The sequence below is a fragment of the Camellia sinensis genome, chromosome 6 (genome assembly GCF_055761805.1).
Source record: "Camellia sinensis isolate YWXY chromosome 6, ASM5576180v1, whole genome shotgun sequence".
Classification (NCBI taxonomy): Eukaryota; Viridiplantae; Streptophyta; class Magnoliopsida; order Ericales; family Theaceae; genus Camellia; species Camellia sinensis.
In genome coordinates, this window is record NC_138966.1 from 70,715,674 (window position 1) to 70,738,333 (window position 22,660).

Below are 22,660 nucleotides of genomic sequence, written 5' to 3' on the forward strand. Positions count from 1 at the left end.
AAGTTTCGAACAAATCCGACCCCGTTTGGCGATTTTCGGGCGCCAACACCTCGAATTCAAGTTTCTTAACGAACTAGTTTGCCTTGAGCAAAATCCGGCTCTAACTCCCAAACCGGGAACCCGATCGGAGTCCCGTCTTCTCCCACGAGTTTCTCGTACCTAGGCGGTCGTGTGTGCCAAGTTTCATTCCAAACCGACGCCGTTTGGTATTTTAAGGCGTCAACACCTCGAATTCAAGTTTCTTAAGGAACTAGTTTTCCTAGAGTGAAATCCGGCTCTAACTCCCAAAACGGGAACCCAATGGGAGTCCTGTCTTTTCCCACAGGTCTCCCGTGCCTAGACGGCCGTGTGTGCCAAGTTTCGTGCTAATCCAACCCTGTTTGGTGATTTTGGGGCATCAACACCTCGAACTAGAATTTCTTAAGGAACTAGTTTGCCTAGACCGAAATCCAGCTCTAACTCCCAAACCAGGAACCCGATTCGAGCCCCGTCTTCTCCCACAAGTCTCTCGTGCCTAGGCAGTCGTGTGTGCCAACTTTCGTACTAATCCTACCCTGTTTGGTGATTTTGGGGCATCAACATCTCGAATTCAAGTTTCTTAAGGAATTAGTTTGCCTAGAGCAAAATCCGGCTCTAACTCCAATCGGGAACCCGATTGGAGTCCCGTCTTCTCCCACAAGTTCTCGTGCCTAGGCGGTCGTGTGTGCCAAGTTTCGTGGCAAACCGACGCCGTTTTGTGATTTTGGGTAGTCAACATCTCGAATTCAAGTTTCTTAATGAACTAGTTTGCCTATAGTGAAATCCGGCGCTAACTCCCAAACCGGGATCCCGATTGGAGTCCTGTCTTCTCCCACAAGTCTCTCGTGCCTAGGCGGTCGTGTGTGCCAAGTTTCGTGCCAAACTGACGCCGTTTGGTGATTTTGGGGCATCAACCTATCGAATTCAAATTTCTTAAAGAACCAGTTTGCCTAGATCGGCATCTGGCTCTAACTCCCAAACCGGGAACCCGATTCGAGCCCCGTCTTCTCTCACAAGTCTCTCGTGCCTAGGCGGTCGTGTGTGCCACGTTTCAGGCCAAACAGATGCCGTTTGGTGATTTTGGGACATCAACACATCGAATTCAAATTTCTTAAGGAACTTGTTTGCCTAGACCTGCTGTAATGACCCCAAAAGTCATCCTTATTTAATTAAAGGTTAATGTGTTTTAATTCAACTATATCTATTGGAATTGAGAATGTTTTTATCTTATTTTGGGGTATTGATTGAGGTGGTGGTATGATGGTAAAGTAAGATTGGACCAAAGAATATAATCCGGATAGTTATTCTACGATCAGCCGTCACTCATTTGCCCTTTTCTTTTTCTACACTTTGAATTTGAATGTGAGGTTAGAACCATTGGAAAGCTTAATTCCGGGGCTTCAATTTGGACACAAGAACGACCTAGAACGGAGTCCCGATGAGAGAGTTATACCCGTTTGAAGTTTTTATATCTGTGCTGGAAGCAGAGCCGCACGTGCGGGGAATAGCGCCGCACGTGTGGGGAATAGCGCCGCACGTGCGGGCTGTGCGGGACAGCAGCACAAAAACGAGATTTTTGGCCCATTTCTTACATTTTCTTTTCCTCTCTTCTTCTCCCCTCTTCCATGTCCGAAACCCTGGCTCCCAAAACCTTGATTTCCTCCACTTTTATCAACAAATCCACCATGGAGAATAAGAAAGGGTCAACATTTCCAACCGATTGAAATTCGAATTTTTGGGAGAATTCTTCTCAATCTTTGCTCCTTTGCTTGATTCTTGAGGTAGGGGTCCTTATTCCCTTTCAATATTTGCATTCATGGATGGAATTATGGAATTTTGTGTATATACAAACAAAATCTATAGTTTTGAGCATATTATGTTCAACTTGAGAATTGAGGGTTTAGAGTTGGAGATGTTAGAAGTTAAATTGGTGGGTTAAAATGATGGATTGTGACTCCTAGATGTATAATCATTGGGAAAATTAGAATAAAAAGTAATGGGTTAATAAGTTTGTATTTTTCTTGAAATTTCAATATTTTCTTGAAATCCTAGGTTGATTAATGATGATAACCAATGAATTGGCCCAAATTGAAAGTAGAGTAATGAAATTGAGGTATGTAATTATATGTGTTCAAGTTTAATTGGAATTTGAAAATGTTTGAAAATTATGTTTAAAATTTGCGAATGAGCTATATTATAAACATTGTAATTCATGCTGTAATGTGAAGGGAAAATTGGGGAAATAATCTATTAATGATATGGACTCGGTTTTGGAATGTTGAAATGGAATTCAAGGATTTATTTTGAATTATGTTAAATTACAAATGGTGTTGATGAATTCAGTGATATCGACTTTGTTGGATTATGTTATGTTGACTCATAGTGAATTGATTGGTGTTGTACTATGATGAATTATGTTTGAATTATGTGAATTGTGTAGGGTCAGCTACAGGGGCGGATCAAGCACCTGAACGCTGTGAGTAGTAGTACTTTGATGTACCTTTAACCATATATCGTTATTGATGTTAAATCTTCGTCGTAAGAATTATGTTGACATATATGTTATGTATGCTATGTGAGAAACACTGTGACATTATGGAAACTTCAAAAGAGTTTGTGAAGTTATGTGAGAAACATTATGAAATTATGAAAACATCAAAAGAACTTGTGAAATATGAAGTTATGTGACCAAGGGCCATTTGTGAAGATCAAACCTATGTGGCCAAAGGCCGACTTGTGACTTATGAAGCTATGAGGCCAAGACCAAATTTGTGAACTTGTGAATCCAAAGGGCCGATGTGATAAGTTGTGAATCTATGAAACCCAAAGGCTATTGTGAATGTGTGAACCCCTCAGGCCAAGGGCCGAACTGTAAAATTGTGAAACCAATAAAGTCATCTGTAATCTAATGAAAATGTGCTTACTTTTCGTTACTACTTATCAGGAATGTCCTGTTAACTTTACGTTAATTATGTCAACTCATGGGAATGGTGTAACGGTTACCATTAGAACTCTGTTAATTACAAGGCAAGGCAACTATGTTAACATATAAGAATGATTAAACAAAGGTGTATGCTATTGATTAATAGAGCACGTAAAGTAAGTCATTTACCCAAAAGAATTTATGTTCATTCTTGAAGAATGGATTCTGAGTAAATATAAGAGTAGCTATGTGTATCCATATGAATTGAAGTTATTTTGCTATGTTGCTTGTAACTTGAAAGTTATTCAGAATCTACGATATAAGTGCAAAGTTTAGCATCATTGTGTGACCCTCATGAGAATTTGAATTAGTCTCTCATTGTTAAGCGTACGATAATGACATGATACAATAAGAAATGCTCTAGTCATGATATGTTCCGTTTGAATTAATGAATGATGTTTAAGTATGTTTTAGGCATGTTTCCAGTATGTTACAAGTTCAAGTATGTTCAGGTATGTTTCAAGTATATGTTACAAGTTTAAATATGCTACAAGGTTAAACATGTTTCAAAGGCCTTAGTGCCATATGTTACAAGGGCTTTATGCCACAAGTTTCAAGGGCTTATAGCCACCATGTTTCAAGGGCCTCGTGCCACCATGTTTCAAGGGCTTATAGCCACCATGTTTATGTTGCAAGATTGAACCTAAGGCCATTATGTACTTAGCACAGAATCAGACTAACTATGTGAACTCTACATCTTTATATGCATTGCTATGTATTATGTTTCAAGTTAAGTGTCGTTTTATTTATGTATTACTATTCACTGAGCCCAGCTCACTCTCTGTTATGTCTGTTTCTGTAGGTCGCCAATTAGGTGATCAGTCCCAGCCGTGACGCCGCTTTCTTTTGTCAACCTTCGTATGTCAAGGTACTATACACAGCCATTAATTTTGTTAAGCTGATAAGATGTTGGCTTGCTTTTCGAATGTCTATCTAAGAGTGATGTATATAGCTTTTGTGTTTTTGTATATGCCCAATGATAGGGCTGAGTCTGTATATATGTATGTATATAAGCGATGTTCAGGTATATGTTTTAGATTTTATTTGTTTGTTAAAAGTTTGTGATTAGTGGTAGCTCGATGGAAACGTTTCCAGTAAATTTTGATATTTAGTGCTTCCGTTTAGGCCCCATATATATAGATATAAAACAGGTTAAGTGTCCGTTTCTGAAGCGGTCATGCCCAAACTTCTAGGGGCGGGTTTGGGGCGTGACAAGTGATATATCAGAGCACGAGTTGCTATCTCACACACGACTCCATTGAGCTTTAGGATGTCTAGAAAAGACGTAAGCATCATGCATGACATCCTTAATGCACATGAAAGGAATTGATAGCAACGATAATGGTATATGTAATGACGCTAACCGCAATGGTTATTATTCATGTCTGTTATACATTTCTTGTATATGTTGTGGTTGATTGCTATGCAGAACATGGTAAGATCTGCAGATGGGATTTAATCAATAAAGTTGCGCAGCGAAAGCATGGTGAGGGTTCGAACGGGTCGGTAAGACGGCTTATATGTAAAGATTAAATAAAATGTATGTTGTCGGTTGTTGGTCATCTGTGAGATTTCTAAGAACAAAGGAAATGCTATGTGTGATATTCTAACTTTAAGCTAGAGTTATGTTTTCCTCACCATGATCATGCTTAGATCTGTGATTTTGAGAAAGTAGCAATCTGGGTAGTATGATAAAATGTGTTTGTGTACGAATTGAAATTGTAATGTTTTGACTTGGCTAATGGGAAGTACAAACATGTTGAATTCTGGAAACATGAAAGTACAAACATGTTGAGTTCTGGAAACATGAAATGATGAGCGACATTAGAATTATGGTAGCTGACAATTCATGAAATTATTATGATTAAAATATTTAATGATTGATAACGAGCATGGAATTGGTGATCAAGAGTTAGAATGTTGAAATTGCTACCTGGAATGTTAATAAATACAAGTATCATGATTTGTGATCACATAATGTTCGGTAGAATTTTATGGAAGTTTAATGATATAGGGAAATTGTGTTTCTTTTGTGGACTGCCATTTGACTGAAGTACATAATTTTGCTCTGATGTGTTTTTATTCTGAACCTAACGTATTATTATCATAAACCCACCATTATTGATTAAGGATGAAATATTTGTATGAGACTTAATTTAAGGCTTGTTTCTTTATTATGATATGGAAAAGAGTGTTTATTAGAGAAAAAAAAAAAAAACTTATGTGATCCGTGTTATTTAGAGATGTCATACCATCGTTTACATTCGGTACTTTTGTCAAATGATTTTTAACAACGACTATGCTATACAATGTTTAAGGAAATCCATATTTTGGGTTACGAAGTGTTTTATATGATAAGTACTTTCGAAAATGATAAAAATGCTATGAACTTCCGACATGTTTATGATATGATAAGCTTTCTGAATAATTTTTCCAAAATGACTAGATACGCTACGGAACTCCGAATGTTCAAGGTATGACAAGTTTTCTGAAAGAGATATTTTGCTGAAGGCTCTATGTTGAGCTTCAAGTTATTCTGTCTTATCTGTTATAAGTTGGATCGGAGATTGTTCTATCAAAGTTTAAATCAGTTTAATGCTATTGGGAATTATTCCATCATCTGATATCCTTGCAAGGTCTGATAAGTTTCTAAGTAATATCTCTGAACAACGCATTGTATATAATTATGGAGGGTTTAAAGAACTTTATGTATTCCGTATGTTTGGAAAATGTTTTTGTCCATGATAGGAACATTTTACTAAATATGGAACAAGAATATAATACCTTTATGGTAAATGTATTATGTGCTTAATGTCATGATGTTGATTTTGAGATCTTCTAAACCAGTATGGATTTTAAATGCTTATTACCTTACAGCAATTTGGGAAGTATGATCATTAAGGCTTGATCTGTATTTGATTTTATGAACATGTAATTCCTTGATATGAGATTTAAGTTGGTATTTGGAGTATGTTAGAGATTTGATTTGAACTGATAAGTCTAATTTAGATAATGAACAAAGAGCCACGAAATCGTTGATTTAGAACTTAATTGCTACTGTGAATCTAGTTGTTGTACGAAGTATATATCTTTGACACATGATTATGTCGTGAATGTTTCCTTAATCTTGGAGGAATTATGGTAATGGGGGTTATTTGTGAACTTAAGAAGCTTGAATTATGTTTGATAGTTTATGAGTTGCATGCAAACAAATACTTGAAATGAATTCATTTCTGAATATCCTTAAGATGTTATACTATGTGGAAGATATGATTTGTGGAGTAATAAATTAAAATGTACAAGGTTATGAATAATGAGACGATACTTTGATGTTAGTAAGTATTATTATCAATTGGGTTACCGAGTAGTTAGATGAATTACTTGTGACTTTGAGAGCAAATTCCATCGGAATTGACTGTATAGGATTGTGAATGGCCAAATGATCGAGAAATGTTATATGTCCAGGACGAAGTTAATAACCCCAAAAGTCATCCTTGTTTAATTAGGGGTTAATGTGTTTTAATTCAACGATATCTATTGGAATTGAGAATGTTTTTATCTTATTTTGGGGTATTGATTGAGATGGTGGTATGATGGTAAAGTAAGATTGGACCAAAGAATATAATCCGGATAGTTATTCTACGATCATCCGTCACTCATTTGCCCTTTTCTTTTTCTACACTTTGAATTTGAATGTGAGGTTAGAACCATTGGAAAGCTTATTTCCGGGGCTTCAATTTGGACACAAGAACGACCTAGAACGGAGTCCCGATGAGAGAGTTATACCCGTTTGAAGTTTTTATATCTGTGCTGGAAGCAGAGCCGCACGTGCAGGGAATAGCGCCGCACGTGCGGGCTGTGCGGGACAGCAGCACAAAAACGAGATTTTTGGCCCATTTCTTACATTTTCTTTTCCTCTCTTCTTCTCCCCTCTTCCATGTCCGAAACCCTAGCTCCCAAAACCTTGATTCCCTCCACTTTTATCAACAAATCCACCATGGATCTTGCATCAAGGATGGAGAATAAGAAAGGGTCAACATTTCCAATCGATTGAAATTCGAATTTTTGGAAGGATTCTTCCTTTGCTTGATTCTTGAGGTAGGGGTCCTTATTCCCTTTCAATATTTGCATTCATGGATGGAATTATGGAATTTTGTGTATATACAAACAAAATCTATAGTTTTGAGCATATTATGTCCAACTTGAGAATTGAGGGTTTAGAGTTGGAGATGTTGGAAGTTAAATTAGTGGGTTAAAATGATGGATTGTGACTCCTAGATGTATAATCATTGGGAAAATTAGAATAAAAAGTAATGGATTAATAAGTTTGTATTTTTCTTGAAATTTCAATATTTTCTTAAAATCCTAGGTTGATTAATGATGATAACCAATAAATTGGCCCAAATTGAAAGTAGAGTAATGAAATTGAGGTATGTAATTATATGTGTTCAAGTTTAATTGGAATTTGGAAATGTTTGAAAATTATGTTTAAAATTTGCGAATGAGCTATATTATAAACATTGTAATTCATGCTGTAATGTGAAGGGAAAATTGGGGAAATAATCTATTAATGATATGGACTCGGTTTTGGAATGTTGAAATGGAATTCAAGGATTTATTTTGAATTATGTTAAATTACAAATGGTGTTGATGAATTACGTGATATCGACTTTGTTGGATTATGTTGTGTTGACTCATAGTGAATTGATTGGTGTTGTACTATGATGAATTATGTTTGAATTATGTGAATTGTGTAGGGTCAGCTACAGGGGCGGATCAAGCACCTGAACGCTGTGAGTAGTAGTACTTTGATGTACCTTTAACCGTATATCGTTATTGATGTTAAATCTTCGTCGTAAGAATTATGTTGACATATATGTTATGTATGCTATGTGAGAAACACTGTGACATTATGGAAACTTCAAAAGAGTTTGTGAAGTTATGTGAGAAACATTATGAAATTATGAAAACATCAAAAGAACTTGTGAAATATGAAGTTATGTGACCAAGGGCCATTTGTGAAGATCAAACCTATGTGGCCAAGGGCCGACTTGTGACTTATGAAGCTATGAGGCCAAGACCAAATTTGTGAACTTGTGAATCCAAAGGACCGATGTGATAATTTGTGAATCTATGAAACCCAAAGGCTATTGCGAATGTGTAAACCCCTCAGGCCAAGGGCCGAACTGTGAAATTGTGAAACCAATAAAGTCATCTGTAATCTAATGAAAATGTGCTTACTTTTCGTTACTACTTATCAGGAATGTCCTGTTAACTTTACGTTAATTATGTCAACTCATGGGAATGGTGTAACGGTTATCATTAGAACTCTGTTAATTACAAGGCAAGGCAACTATGTTAACATATAAGAATGATTAAACAAAGGTGTATGCTATTGATTAATAGAGCACGTAAAGTAAGTCATTTACCCAAAAGAATTTATGTTCATTCTTGAAGAATGGATTCTGAGTAAATATAAGAGTAGCTATGTGTATCCATATGAATTGAAGTTATTTTGCTATGTTGCTTGTAACTTGGAAGTTATTCAGAATCTACGATATAAGTGCAAAGTTTAGCATCATTGTGTGACCCTCATGAGAATGTGAATTAGTCTCTCATTGTTAAGCGTACGATAATGACATGATACAATAAGAAATGCTCTAGTCATGATATGCTCCGTTTGAATTAATGAATGATGTTCAAGTATGTTTCAAGCATGTTTCTAGTATGTTACAAGTTCAAGTATGTTCAGGTATGTTTCAAGTATATGTTACAAGTTTAAATATGCTACAAGGTCAAACATGTTTCAAGGGCTTTACGCCACAAGTTTCAAGGGCTTATAGCCACCATGTTTCAAAGGCCTCGTGCCACCATGTTTCAAGGGCTTATAGCCACCATATTTATGTTGCAAGATTGAACCTAAGGCCATTATGTACTTAGCACAGAATCAGACTAACTATGTGAACTCTACATCTTTATATGCATTGCTATGTGTTATGTTTCAAGTTAAGCATCGTTTTATTTATGTATTACTATTCACTGAGCCCGGCTCACTCTCTATTATGTCTGTTTCTGTAGGTCGCCAATTAGGTGATCAGTCCCAGCCGTGACGCCGCTTTCTTTTGTCAACCTTCGTATGCCCAGGCACTATACACAGCCATTGATTTTGTTAAGCTGATAAGATGTTGGCTTGCTTTTCGAATGTCTATCTAAGAGTGATGTATATATGTCTGTATATATGTATGTATATAACCGATGTTCAAGTGTATGTTTTAGATTTTATTTGTTTGTTAAAAGTTTGTGATCCTCGCATGATAGTAGCAGCTCAATGAAGTTTGTTTCTAGTGTCAAATTTTGATATTTAGTGCTTCCGTTTAGGCCCCATATATATAGATATAAAACAGGTTAAGTGTCCGTTTCTGAAGTGGTCATGCCCAAACTTCTAGGGGCGGGTTTGGGGCGTGACACCGGCATCCGGCTCTAACTCCCAAACCGGGAACCCGATTCGAGCCCCGTCTTCTCCCACAACTCTCTCGTGCCTAGGCAGTCGTGTGTGCCAAGTTTCGCCCAAATCCAACCCCGTTTGGTGATTTTGGGGCATCAACACCTCAAATTCAAATTTCTTAAGGAACTAATTTGCCTAGACCAAAATTCAGTTCTAAGTCCCAAATCGGGAATCCGATTGGAGTCCCGTCATCTCCCACAAGTTTCTCGTGCCTAGGCGGTCGTGTGTGCCAAATTCCGTGCCAAACCGACGCTGTTTGGTGATTTTGGGGCGTCAACACCTCGAATTCAAGTTTCTTAAGGAACTAGTTTGTCAAGATTGAAATCCGGCTGTAACTCTCAAACCGGGAAGCCGATTGGAGTCCCATCTTCTCCAATAAGTCTCTCGTGCCTAGGCGGTCATGTGTGCCAAGTTTCGTCCCAAACCGACGCCGTTTGGTGGTTTTGTGTCATCAACACCTCGAATTCAAATTTCATAAGGAACTAGTTTGCCTAGACCAGAATCCGGCTCTAACTCCCAAACCGGAACCAGATTCGAGCCCCGTCTCCTCCCACAAGTCTCTCCTGCCAAGTTTCATGCCAATCCGACCCCATTTGGTGATTTTGGGGCGTTAACACCTCGAATTCAAGTTTCTTAAGAAACTACTTTGCCTAAAGCGAAATCCAGCTCTAACTCCCAAACCGGGAACCTGGTTGGAGTCCTGTCTTCTCCCACAAGTCTCTCGTGCCTAGGGGGTCGTGTGTGCAAAGTTTCGTGCCAAACCGACGTCGTTTGATGATTTTGGAACACCTTGAATTCAAATTTCTTAAGGAACTAGTTTGCCTAGAGTGAAATCCGGCTCTAACTCCCAAACTAGGAACCTGGTTGGAGTCCCATCTTCTGCCACAAGTCTCTCGAGCCTAGGCGGTCGTGTGTGCCAAATTTCGTGCCAAACCGACGCCGTTTGGTATTTTGTGGCGTCAACACCTCGAATTCAAATTTCTTAACGAACTAGTTTGCCTAGACCGAAATCCGGCTCTAACTCCCAAACCGGGAACCCGAATCGAGCCCCGTCTTCCCCAACAAGTCTCTCGTGCCTAGGCGGTCGTGTGTGCCAAGTTTCGTGCTAATCCGACCCCGTTTGGTGATTTTGGGACGTCAACACCTCGAATTCATATTTTTTAAGGAACTAGTTTGCCTAGAGTGAAATCTGGCTCTGACTCCCAAACCGGGAACCCGATTGGAGTCTCGTCTTCTCCCACAAGTTTCTCGCGCCTAGGCGTTCATGTGTGCCAAGTTTTGTTCCAAACCAACGTCGTTTGGTGATTTTGGGCCGTCAACACCTCGAATTTAAATTTCTTAAAGAACTCGTTTGTGTAGAGAGAAATCCGGCTCTAACTCCCAAACTGGGAACCTGATTGGAGTCTCGTCTTCTCTCAAAAGTTTCTCGTGCCTAGGCGGTCGTGTGTGCCAAGTTTCGTGCCAAACCGACGCCTTTTGGTGATTTTGGGGCGTCAACATCGAATTCAAGTTTCTTAAGGAACTAGTTTGCCTAAAGTGAAATCCAGCTCTAACTCCCAAACTGGGAACCCGATTGGAGTCCCGTCTTCTCCCACAAGTCTCTCGTGCCTTGGCGGTCGTGTGTGCCATGTTTTGTGCCAAACCGACGCCTTTTGGTGATTTTGGGGCGTCAACACCTCGAATTCAAGTTTCTTAAGGAACTAGTTTGCCTAGAGTGAAATCCGGTTCTAACTCTCAAATCGGAAACCCAATTGGAGACTCGTCGTCTTCCACAAGTCTCTCGTGCCTAGGCGGTCGTTTGTGCCAAGTTTCGTGCCAAACAGACGCCTTTTGAAAAAATTTCTTTTTTGGACTTAGTTTTCCAATCGGGAGTCCCGTACTAGTTCCATAGGTTTTCACAACTTACATTGGTCACTCCCGATGCTTTTTTTTTTTTTGAGGTGTTCCCCGGGCCTTCTCATGACTATTACACGATTTTGGCCTCCGATGACCTATTTTCAACCTTAAGTGTGAAAAAAGTACATTTTTTGACTTAGTTTTCAAACCGGAATCTCGTGCCAGTTCCATAAGTTTTCACAACTTACATTGGTCCTTCCCAAGGTGTTTGAGGTGTTCCCTGAGCCTTCTCGTGACTGTTACACGATTTTGGCCCCCGATGGCCTATTTTCAAGCTTAAGTGTGAAAAAAAATGCATATTTTGCTTTTGTTTTGAAACCATGAGTCTCGTGCTAGTTCCGTAAATTTTTACAACATACATTGGTCCCTCTCGAGGTGTTTGAGGTGTTCGTCTTCTCATGACTGTTACTCGATTTTGGCCATCGATGGCCTATTTTCAACCTTAATTGTGAAAAAAGTGCGTGTTTTGGTTTAGTTTTCAAACCGGGAGTCCCGTGGCAGTTAGCTTACATGGGTCCCTCCCGAAGTGTTTGAGGTGTTCTTTGGGACTTCTCGTGACTGTAAATCGATTTCGTCACCCGATGGCCTATTTTCAAGGTTAAGTGTGAAAAAGTGCCTTTTTAGACTCTGTGAAAAAGTCCAATTTTCAAGCATAACTGTTAGAAACGTGCATGTTTAGACTTAGTTTTCAAATCGGGATTCCCGTGCCAGTTTCGTAAGTTTTCACAACTTACAATGGTCCCTCCCGAGGTATTGGGGGTGTTCTCCAGGCCTTCTCATCACTGTTACACGATTTTGGCCCCCGATGGCCTATTTTCAAGCTTAAGTGTTAGTAAAGTGCCTTTTTTGACTTAGTTTTCACACCGGGAGTCCTGTGCAAGTTTTGTAAGTTTCTACAAGTTACATTAGTCCCTCCAGAGGTGTTGGAGGTGTTCCCCAAGCCTTCTCATAACTGTTACACGAGTTTGGCCCCCGATGGCCTATATTCAACCTTAAGTGTTAGAAAAGGGCATTTCTTTACATAGTTTTTAAACTAGGAGTCCCATGCTAGTTCCATAAGTTTCCACAACTTATATTGGTCCCTCCTGAGGTGTTTGAGATGCTGCCCGGGCCATGTCATGACTGTTACATGATTTTGGCCCCCGATGGCCTATTTTCAACCTTAAGTGTTAGAAAATGGCATTTCTTTACATAGTTTTCATACCGGGAGTCCCATGCCAGTTCCTTAAGTTTTCACAATTTACAATGGTCCCTCCCAAGGTGTTGGAGCTCCAGGCCTTCTCATCACTGTTACACGATTTTGGCCCACGATGGCCTATTTTCAAGCTTAAGTGTTAGTAAAGTGCCTTTTTTGACTTAGTTCTCAAACCGGGAGTCTTGTGCAAGTTTCGTAAGTTTTCACAACTTACATTGGTCCCTCCCGAGGTGTTTGAGGTGTTCTCTATGACTTCTCGTAACTGTTACACGATTTTGGCTCGCAATGGCCTATTTTCAAGCTTAAGTGTTAGAAAAGTGCATTTCTTTACATAGTTTTCAACCCAGGAGTGCCGTGCTAGTTCCATAAGTTTTCACAACTTATATTGGTCACTCCTGAGGTGTTTGAGGTGTTCCCTGGGCCTTCTCGTGACTGTTACACAATTTTGGCTCCTGATGGCCTATTTTCATTCTTAAGTGTTCGAAAAGTGCATTTTTTGAGTTAGTTTTCAAACCAGGAGTCCCGTGATATTTCCTTAAGTTTCCACAACTTACATTGGTCCCTCCCGAGGTGGTGGAGGTGTTCACTGGGCCTTCTCGCGACTATTACACGAGTTCGGTCCCCGATGGCCTATTTTCATGGTTAAGTGTTTGAAAAGTGCATTTCTATGCACAGTTTTCAAACCGGGAGTCTCGTACTAGTTTCGTAAGTTTTCACAACCTATATTAGTCCCTCCTGAGATATTTGAGGTGTTCGCCGGGCCTTCTCGTGACTGTTACACGATTTTGGCCCCCGATGGCCTATTTTTAAGCTTAAGTGTGAGAAAAGTGCTTCTTTCGACTTAGTTTTCAAACCAGGAGTCCTAAGCCAGTTCTGTAAGTTCCCACAACTTACATTGGTCTCTCTCGAGGTGTTTAAGGTGTTCCTCGGGACTTCTCGTGATTGTTACAAGATTTTGGCTCCCGATGGCCTATTTTCAAGCTTAAGTGTTAGAAAAGTGCATTTCTTCACATAGTTTTCAAACCGGGAGTACCAAGCCAGTTTTATAAGTTTCTACAACTTACATTGGTTTCTCTCGAGGTGTTTGAGATATTCTCCAGGCCTTCTTGTAACTGTTACACAATTTTGCCCCACGACGGCCTATTTTCCGGATTGAGTGTGAAAAAGTTCCTTTTTCGACTTAGTTTTCAAACCGGGAGTCCCGTACTAATTTTGTAAGTTTTCACAACTTGCATTGGTCCCTCTCGAGGTATCTAAGGTGTTGCTCGGACCTTCTCGTGACTGTTACACAATTTTAGCCCCAGATGGCCTATTTTCAAGCTTAAGTGTGAAAAAAGTGTATTTTTTGACTTAGTTTTTAAACCGAGAGTCCCGGACTAGTTCCGTAAGTTTTCACAACTTACATTATTCCCCCCCCCGAGGTGTTTGAGGTGTTCCCTGGGCCTTCTTGTGATTGTTACAAGATTTTGGCCCCTAATGGACTATTTTCAAACTTAAGTATGAAAAAGTATGTTTATTGACATAGTTTTCAAACTGGGAGTCCCGTGCAAGTTTCGTAAGTTTCCACAACTTACATTGGTTCCTCCCGAGTTTGAAGTGTTCCTTGGGCTTTCTTGTGATTGTTACAGGATTTTGGACCCCGATGGCCTATTTTCAAACTTAAGTGTGAAAAAGTGCCTTTTTCGACATAGTCTTCAAACCAGAAGTCCCGTGCTAGTTCCATAAGGTTTCCACAACTTCCATTGGTCCCTCCCGAGGTGTTCAAGGTGTTTCAGGTGTTCCCTGGGCCTTTTCGTGACTGTTACACGTTTTTCGCCCCCGATGGCCAATTTTCAAGTTTAAGTGTGAAAATTTGTCTTTTTCAACTTAGTTTTCAAATCGGCAGTCTCGTGCTAGTTCCATAAGTTTTCACAACTTACATTAGTCTTTCCCGAAGTGTTTGAGGTGGTCCTTCCCGTGACTGTTACACGATTTTGGCCCCCGATGGCCTATTTTCAAACTTAAGTGTGAAAAAAGTGACTTTTTCGACTTAGTTTTCAAACTGGAAGACCCATGCTAGTTCTGTAAGTTTTCAAAACTTACGTTGGTCCCTCCTGAGTTATTGGTCGTGTTCTTTAGGCCTTCTCATGATTGTTACACAATTTTGGCCCCCGATGGCCTATTTTTAAGCATAAATGTGAAAAAGTAAATTTTTTAACTTAGTTTTCAAATCAGGAGTCCCGTGCTAGTTCTGTAATTTTTCACAACTTCGTTAGTCCCTCTTGAGGTGTTGGAGGTGTTCTCCGGTCATTCTCGTGACTGTTACACGATTTTGGCCTCCAATGGCATATTTTCAAGCTGAAGTGTTTGAAAAATGTATTTTTTGACTTAGTTTTCAAACCGAAGGTCCCGAGCTAGTTTCGTAAGTTTTCAAAACTTACATTGGTCCCTCCCGAGGGGTTTGAGGTGTTCCCCGGGACTTCTCATGACTGTTACACGATTTTGGCCCCCGATGGCCTATTTTAAAGCTTAAGTGCGAGAAAAATGTCTTTTTGGACTTAGTTTTCAAACCGAAAGTCCCGTGCTAGTTCCGTATGTTTCCACAACTTGCATTGGTCCCTCTTGAGGTATTTGAGGTGTTCTTCGGGCCTTCTCGTGACTGTTGCACGATTTTGGCTCCCGATGTCTAATGTTAAAGCTTAATTACTAGAAACGTGCATGTTTTGACTTAGGTTTGAAATCGGTAGTCCCGTGCCAGTTCCGTAAGTTTTCACAACTTACAATGGTCCCTCCCGAGGTGTTGAAGGTGTTCTCCAAGCCTTCTCACCACTGTTACACGATTTTAACCCCCGATGGCCTATTTTCAAGCTTAAGTGTTAGTAAACTGCCTTTTTTGACTTAATTTTCAAACCGGGAGTCCCGTGCAAGTTTCGTAAGTTTCCACAACTTACATTGGTTCCTCCCGAGGTATTGGAGGTGTTCCCTTAGGCCTTCTCGTGACTGTTACACGAGTTTGGCTCCCGATGGCCAATTTTTAAGCTTAAGTGTTGGAAAAGTGCATTTCTTTACATAGTTCTCAAACCGGGAGTCCCGTACTAGTTCTGTAAGTTTCCACAACTTATATTGGTCCTTCCTGAGGTGTTTGAGGCGTTGCCCGGGCCTTCTTATGACTGTTACACGATTTTGGCCCCCGATTGCCTATTTTCAAGCTTAAGTGTTCAAAAAGTGCATTTTTTGACTTAATTTTGAAACCGGAAGTCCCGTGCTAATTCTGCAAGTTTCCACAACCTACATAGGTCCCTCCCGAGGTGTTTGAGGTGTTCCTCGGGACTTCTCGTGACTGTTATACGATTTTGGCTCCCGATGGCCTATTTTCAAGCTTAAGTGTTAGAAAAGTGCATTTCTTTACATAGTTTTCAAACCAGGAGTCCCCTGCTAGTTCCGTAAGTTTCCACAACTTATATTGGTCCCTCCGGAGGTGTTTGAGGTGTTCGTCAGGCCTTCTCGTGACTGTTACACGATTTTGGCCCCCTGATGGGCTATTTTGAAGCTTAAGTGCGATAAAAGTTCCTTTTTCAACTTAGTTTTCAAACCGGGAGTCCCGTGCCAGTTTGGCAAGTTCCCATAACTTACATTGGTCTCTCTCGAAAAGTTCATTTTTCAACTTAGTTTTCAAACCGGGAGTCCCGTACTAGTTCTGTAAGTTTCCACAACTTGCATTGTTCAATTCTGAGGTGTTTGAGGTGTTCTCCGAGCCTTCTCGGGACTGTTACAAGATTTTGGCCCCCGATGGCCTATTTACAAGCTTAAGTGTGAAAAAAGTACATTTATTGACATAGCTTTCAAACTGAGAGTCCCGTGCAAGTTCCGTAAGTTTCCACAACTTACATTGATCCCTCCCGAGGTGTTTGAGTTGTTCCGGGGGCCTTCTCGTGATTGTTACAGGATTTTGGACACCGATGGCCTATTTTCAAGCTGAAGTGTGGAAAAAGTGTCTTTTTCGACATAATCTTGAAACCGAAAGTCCCGTACTAATTTCATAAGTTTCCACAACTTACATTGGTCCCTCTCGAGGTGTTTGATGTTTTCCCTGGGCCTTCTCGTGACGGTAACACGATTTTGGCCCCGATGGCCTATTTCCAATCTTAAGTAAAGAGATGTGCCTTTTTGGATTTAGATTTCAAACTGGGAATCCCGTGCTACTTTCGTAAGTTTTCACAACTTACATTGGTACCTTCCGAGCTGTTTGAGGTGTTCCACGGGCCTTCTCGTAACTGTTACACGATTTTGGCCCCCGATAGCCTACTTTCAACCATAGGTGTGAGAAAAATGCATTTTTTTACTTAGTTTTCAAACCGGGAGTCCCGTGCCAGTTCCGTAAGTTTCAACAACTTACATTGGTCCCTCTCGAGGTGTTTGAGGTGTTTCCTGGGCCTTCACCTAACGGTTACACGATATTGGCCCTCGATGGCCTATTTTCTAGTTTAAGTGTGAAAAAAGTGCCTTTTTCGACCTAGTTTTCAAACCGGGACTCCCGTGCTAGTTTTGTAAGCTTTCAAAACTTACATTGATCCATCTCGAGGTATTTGGGGTGTTCCGCGGGGGTTCTCATGACTGTTACACGGTTTTGGCTCCTGATAGCCTATTTTCAAGCTTAAGTGTTTGAAAAGTGTATTTTTTGACTTAGTTTTCAAGCATGGAGTCCCGTGCTAGTTCCGTAAGTTTTCACAACTTACATTGGTCCCTCTTGAGGTGTTTGAGGGGTTTCGTTGGGGTTCTCGTGACTGTTACACAATTTTGGCCCCCCGATGGCCTATTTTCAAGATTAAGTGTGAAAAAAGTACAATTTTTGACTTAGTTTTGAAGCGAGGAGTCCCGTGCAAGTTCCGTAAATTTTCACAACTTACATTGGTCTCCCCCGAGGTGTTTGAGGTGTTGCTTGGGCCTTCTCGTGATTGTTACACGAATTTGGCCACTAATGGTCTATTTTCAAGCTTAAGTGTGAAAAAAGTGCATTTTTTGACTTAGATTTCAAACCGGAAGTCCCGTGCCAGTTCCGTAAGTTTCCACAACTTTTATTGGTCCTTCCCGAGGTGTTTGATGCGTTTCCTGGGCCTTCTCGTGACCGTTACACGATTTTGGTTCCCGATGTCCTATTTTTAAGCTTAAGTGTGAGAAAAGTGACTTTGCCGACATAGTTTTCAAATCGGGAGTCTCATGCTAGTTCGGTAAAATTTTCACAACTTACATTGGTCACTCTCGAGGTGTTTAAGGTGTTCTCCCGGCCTTCTCGTGACTATTACACAATTTTGGCCCTCGATGGCCTATTTTCAGGATTAAGTGTGAAAAAAGTGCATTTTTTTGCTTCGTTTTCAAATCAAGAGTCCCGTTGAAGTTCCGTAAGTTTCCACAACTTACAATGGTCTCTCCTGAGGTATTTGAGGTGTTCCTCGGACATTCTCGCAATTGCTACATTATTTTCAAACCGAGAGTCCCGTGCTAGTCCTGTAAGTTTTCACAACTTACATTGGTCCATCCTTGGTGTTCAACGTGTTCCTTGGGCCTTCTCGTGACTGTTACACAATTTTGGCACCCGATGGCCTATTTTCAATCTTAAGTATGGAAAAAGTGCCTTTCTCGACTTAGTTTTCAAACCGGAAGTCTCGTGCTAGTTCTATAAGTTTCCACAACTTACATTGGTGCCTCCCGAGTTGTTTGACGTGTTCCTTGGGCCTTGTCGTGATTGTTACACGATTTTGGCCCACGATGGCCCATTTTCACAATTAAGTTCGAGAAAAATGCCTTTTTGGACTTATTTTTCAAATTGGAAGTCCCGTGCTAGTTCCTTTGAGGTGTTCCCCAGGCCTTCTCATGACTGTTACACGATTTTGGCCTCCGATAGCCTATTTTTAACCTTAAGTGTGAAAAAAGTGTATTTTTTGACTTAGTTTTCAAACCGGAATCTCATGCCAGTTCCATAAGTTTCTACAACTTACATTGGTCCTTCCCAAGGTGTTTGAGGTGTTCCCTAGGCCTTCTCGTGACTGTTACACGATTTTGGCCCCTGATGGACTATTTTTAAGCTTAAGTGAGATAAAAGTGCCTTTTTCGACTTAGTTTTCACACCAGGACTCCCATGCCAGTTCTATAAGTTCCCACAATGTACATTAGTCCATCTCGAGATATTTGGGGTGTTCCACGGGGGTTCTCCTGTCTGTTACACAATTTTGGCCCCCCCGATGTCCTATTTTCAACCTTAAGTGTGAAAAAAGTGCATTTTTTGACTTAGTTTTCAAGCCGGGAGTCCCGTGCTAGTTCCGTAAGTTTTCACAACTTACATTGGTCCCTCTCGAGGTGTTTGAGGGGTTCCGCTAGGGTTCTCCTGACCTGTTACACAATTTTGGCCCCCAATGGCCTATTTTCAAATTTAAGTGTGAAAAAAAGTATAATTTTTGACTTAGTTTTCAAGCGGGGAGTCCCGTACAAGTTCCGTAAGTTTCTACAACTTACATTGGTCCCTCCCAAGGTGTTTGAGGTGTTCCTTGGGCCTTCTCATGACTGTTACAAATTTTGGACCCCGATGGCCTATTTTCAAGCTTAAGTGTGAAAAGAGTGTCTTTTTCGACATAGTATTCAAACCAGAAGTCCCGTAATAGTTCTGTAAGTTTTCACAACATGCATTGGTCCCTCCCGAGGCCTTTGAGGTGTTTCTTTGGCCTTCTCGTGACTGTTACACGATTTTGGCCTCATATGGCCTATTTTCAAACTTAAGTGTGAAGAAAGTGCCTTTTCGACTTAGTTTTGAAAATCGAGAGCCCCGTGACTGTTCCGTAAGTTTTCACAAATTACGTTGGTCCCTCCCGAGGTGTTGGAGGTGTTCCTCGGGCGTTCTCGTGATTGTTACACGATTTTGGCCCCCGATGGCCTATTTTGAAGCTTAAGTGTTTGAAAAGTGCATTTCTTGACTTTGTTTTCAAACCGGGAGTCCCGTGCTAGTTCAATAAGTTTCCACAACTTATATTGGTCCATCCTGAGATGTTTGAGGTGTTCCCCGGGCTTTCTCGTTACTGTTACACGATTTTAGCCTCCAATGGCCTATTTTCAAGCTTAAGTGTGAAAAAAGCGACTTTTTCGACTTAGTTTTCAAACCGAAAGTCCCGTGCTAGTTCCGTAAGTTTTCACAACTTACATTGGTCCCTCCTGAGATGTATGATGTATTCCCTAGGCCTTCTCGTGACTGTTAGACTATTTTGCCCCTGATGGCCTATTTTCAAGCTTAAGTGTGAGAAATTTGCCTTTTTGGACTTAGTTTTCAAACCGGGTGTCCTGTGCTAGTTTTGTAAGTTTCCACAACTTACATTGGTCCCTCTCGAGGTGCTTGAGGTGTTTCCCGTGCCTTCTCGTGACTATTACACGATTTTGGCACCCGATGGCATATTTTCAACCTTAAGTGTAAAAAAGTGCATTTTTCGATTTAGATTTCAAACCAGGACTCCCGAGCTAATTCCGTAAGTTTCCCCTACTGACATTGGTCCCTCCCGAGGAGTTTGAGGTGTGCCTTAGGCCTTCTTGTGACTGTTACACGATTTTGGCCATCGATGGCCTATTTTCAAGCTGAAGTGTGAAAAAAGTAAATTTTTTAACTTACTTTTAAAACCAGGAGTCCCGTGCTAGTTTTGTATTTTCAACAACATACATTGTTCCCTCTCGAGGTGTTTGAGGTGTTCGCCAGGCCTTCTCGTGACTGTTACACGATTTTGGCCCCCGATAGCCTATTTTCGAGTTTAAGTGTGAGAAAAGAGCCTTTTTCGACATAGTTTTCAAACCGGGAGTCTCATGCCAGTTCCGTAAGTTTTCACAACTTACATTAGTCCCTCTCGAGGTGTTTGAGGTGTTCCCTGAACCTTCTTCTGACTGTTACACGAAATTGGCCTCCGATGGCTTATTTTCAAGTTTAAGTGTGAAAAAAGTGTCTTTTTCGACCTAATTTTCAAACCAGGACTCCCGTGTTAGTTCTGTAAGTTTCCAAAACTTACATTGGTCCATCTTGAGGTGTTTGGGGTGTTTCGTGGGGGTTCTCGTGACTGTTACACAGTTTTGGCCCCCGATAGCCTATTTTCAAGCTTAAGTGTTAGAAAAGTGCATTTTTTAACTTAGTTTTCAAACCAAGAGTCCCGTGATATTTCCTTAAGTTTCCACAACTTACATTGGTCACCCTCGAGGTGTTGGAGGTGTTTGTTGGGCCTTCTCGTGACTGTTACACGAGTTTGGTCCCCCATGGCCTATTTTCATGTTTAAGTGTTAGAAATGTGCATTTCTATACATAGTTTTCAAACCGAGAGTCCCGTGCTAATTTCGTAAGTTTCCACAATCTATATTGGTCCCTCCTGAGGTGTTTGAGGTGTTCGCCGGGCCTTCTCGTGACTGTTATACGATTTTGGCCACCAATGGACTATTTTTAAGCTAAAGTGTGAGAAAAGTGCTTTTTTCAACTTAGTTGTCAAACCGGGAGTCTCAAGCCAGTTCTGTAAGTTCCCACAACTTACATTGGTCTTTCTTGAGGTGTTTGAGGTGTTCCCCGGGCCTTCTCGTGACTGTTACACAATTTTGGCCCGCGATGGCCTATTTTCCGGATTAAGTGTAAAAAAAGTTACTTTTTCGACTTAGTTTTCAAACCAGGAGTCCCATACTAGTTCTGTAAGTTTCCACAACTTGCATTGGTCCCTCTCGTGGTGTCTGAGGTGTTCCCTGGGCCTTCTTGTGATTGGTACAAGATTTTGGCCCCAGATGGCCTATTTTCTAGCTTAAGTATGAAAAAAGTACATTTATTGACATAGTTTTCAAACTGGGAGTCCCGTGCAAATTTTGTAAGTTTCCACAACTTACATTGGTCCCTCCAGAGGTGTTTGAGGTGTTCTTTGGGCCTTCTCGTCATTGTTACAGGATATTGGACCCCGATGGCCTATTTTCAAGCTTAAGTGTGAAAAAAGTGTCTTTTTCGACATGGTCTTCAAACCGGAAGTCCCGTGCTAGTTCCGTAAGTTTTCACAACTTACATTGGTCCTTCCCGAGGTATTCGAGGTGTTTGAGGTGTTCCATAAGCCTTCTCGTGACTGTTACACGTTTTTCGTCCCCGATGGCCTATTTTCAAGCTTAAGTGTGAAAAAATTGTCTTTTTTGACTTAGTTTTCAAATCGGCAGTCCCGTGCTAGTTCCATAAATTTTCACAACTTACATTGGTCCCTCCCAAGGTGTTTGAAGTGTTCCCCGGTCCTTCTCGCGATTGTTATACGATTTTGGCCCCCGATGGCCTATTTTCAAACTTAAGTGTGAAAAAAGTGACGTTTTCGACTTAGTTTTCAAAAAGGAAGTCCCGTGTTAATTCTGTAAGTTTTCAAAACTTACGTTGGTCCCTCCTGAGTTGTTGGTGGTGTTCGCCAGGCCTTCTCATGATTATTATACAATTTTGACCCCCGATGGCTTATTTTTAAGCATAAATGTGAAAAAGTGAATTTTTTGACTTAGTTTTCAAATCAGGAGTCCCGTGCTAGTTCCGTAATTTTCCATAACTTACGTTAGTCCCTCCTGAGGTGTTGGAGGTGTTCCACGGCCATTCTCGTGACTGTTACACGATTTTGGCCTCCAATGGCCTATTTTCAAGCTTAAGTGTTTGAAAAATGCATTTTTTAACTTAGTTTTCAAACCGGGAGTGCCGAGCTAGTTCTGTAAGTTTTCACAACTTACATCGGTCCCTCCCGAGGTGTTTGAGGTGTTCCCCGGGACTTCTAGTGACTGTTACACGATTTTGGCCCCCCGATGGCCTATTTTAAAGCTTAAGTGTGAAAAAAGTTCCTTTTTCGACTTAGTATTCAAACCGGAAGTCCCGTGCTAGTTCCGTAAGTTTCTACAACTTACATTGGTCCCTCCCAATGTTTTTGAGGTATTCCTTGGGCCTTCTCGTGACTGTTACACGATTATGGCCCCCGATGGCCTATTTTCAAGCTTAAGGCCAAGTTTGGCTACTCAAAATAAGTACGCACTTTTTATCTTTTTATCTTTTTTCCATCACATCACCTCTCTACTT

At 40.7% G+C, this 22,660-nt stretch overlaps 2 protein-coding genes across 13 annotated transcripts in view; one reads left to right on the top strand and one right to left on the bottom strand.

Moving 5' to 3' along the window:
* The window catches only part of LOC114316730 (putative elongation factor TypA-like SVR3, chloroplastic), a 112,445-nt gene extending 103,162 nt beyond the window's left edge, over positions 1-9,283 (top strand). For 3 of the 12 annotated variants that reach the window (XM_082873948.1, XM_082873960.1, XM_082873962.1), the window contains exons 10-13: positions 3,804-3,869; positions 4,431-4,541; positions 7,759-7,794; positions 9,080-9,283. In XM_082873948.1, coding sequence (XP_082730074.1) covers positions 3,804-3,815 — 12 coding nt within the window. In that variant the 3' untranslated portion in view covers positions 3,816-3,869; positions 4,431-4,541; positions 7,759-7,794; positions 9,080-9,283. The other 9 variants (XM_082873942.1, XM_082873961.1, XM_082873941.1 and 6 more) reach the window with 6 other exon arrangements.
* The window catches only part of LOC145789298 (putative elongation factor TypA-like SVR3, chloroplastic), a 54,244-nt gene that overhangs the window by 10,764 nt on the left and 20,820 nt on the right, over positions 1-22,660 (bottom strand). The window lies entirely within an intron of this gene.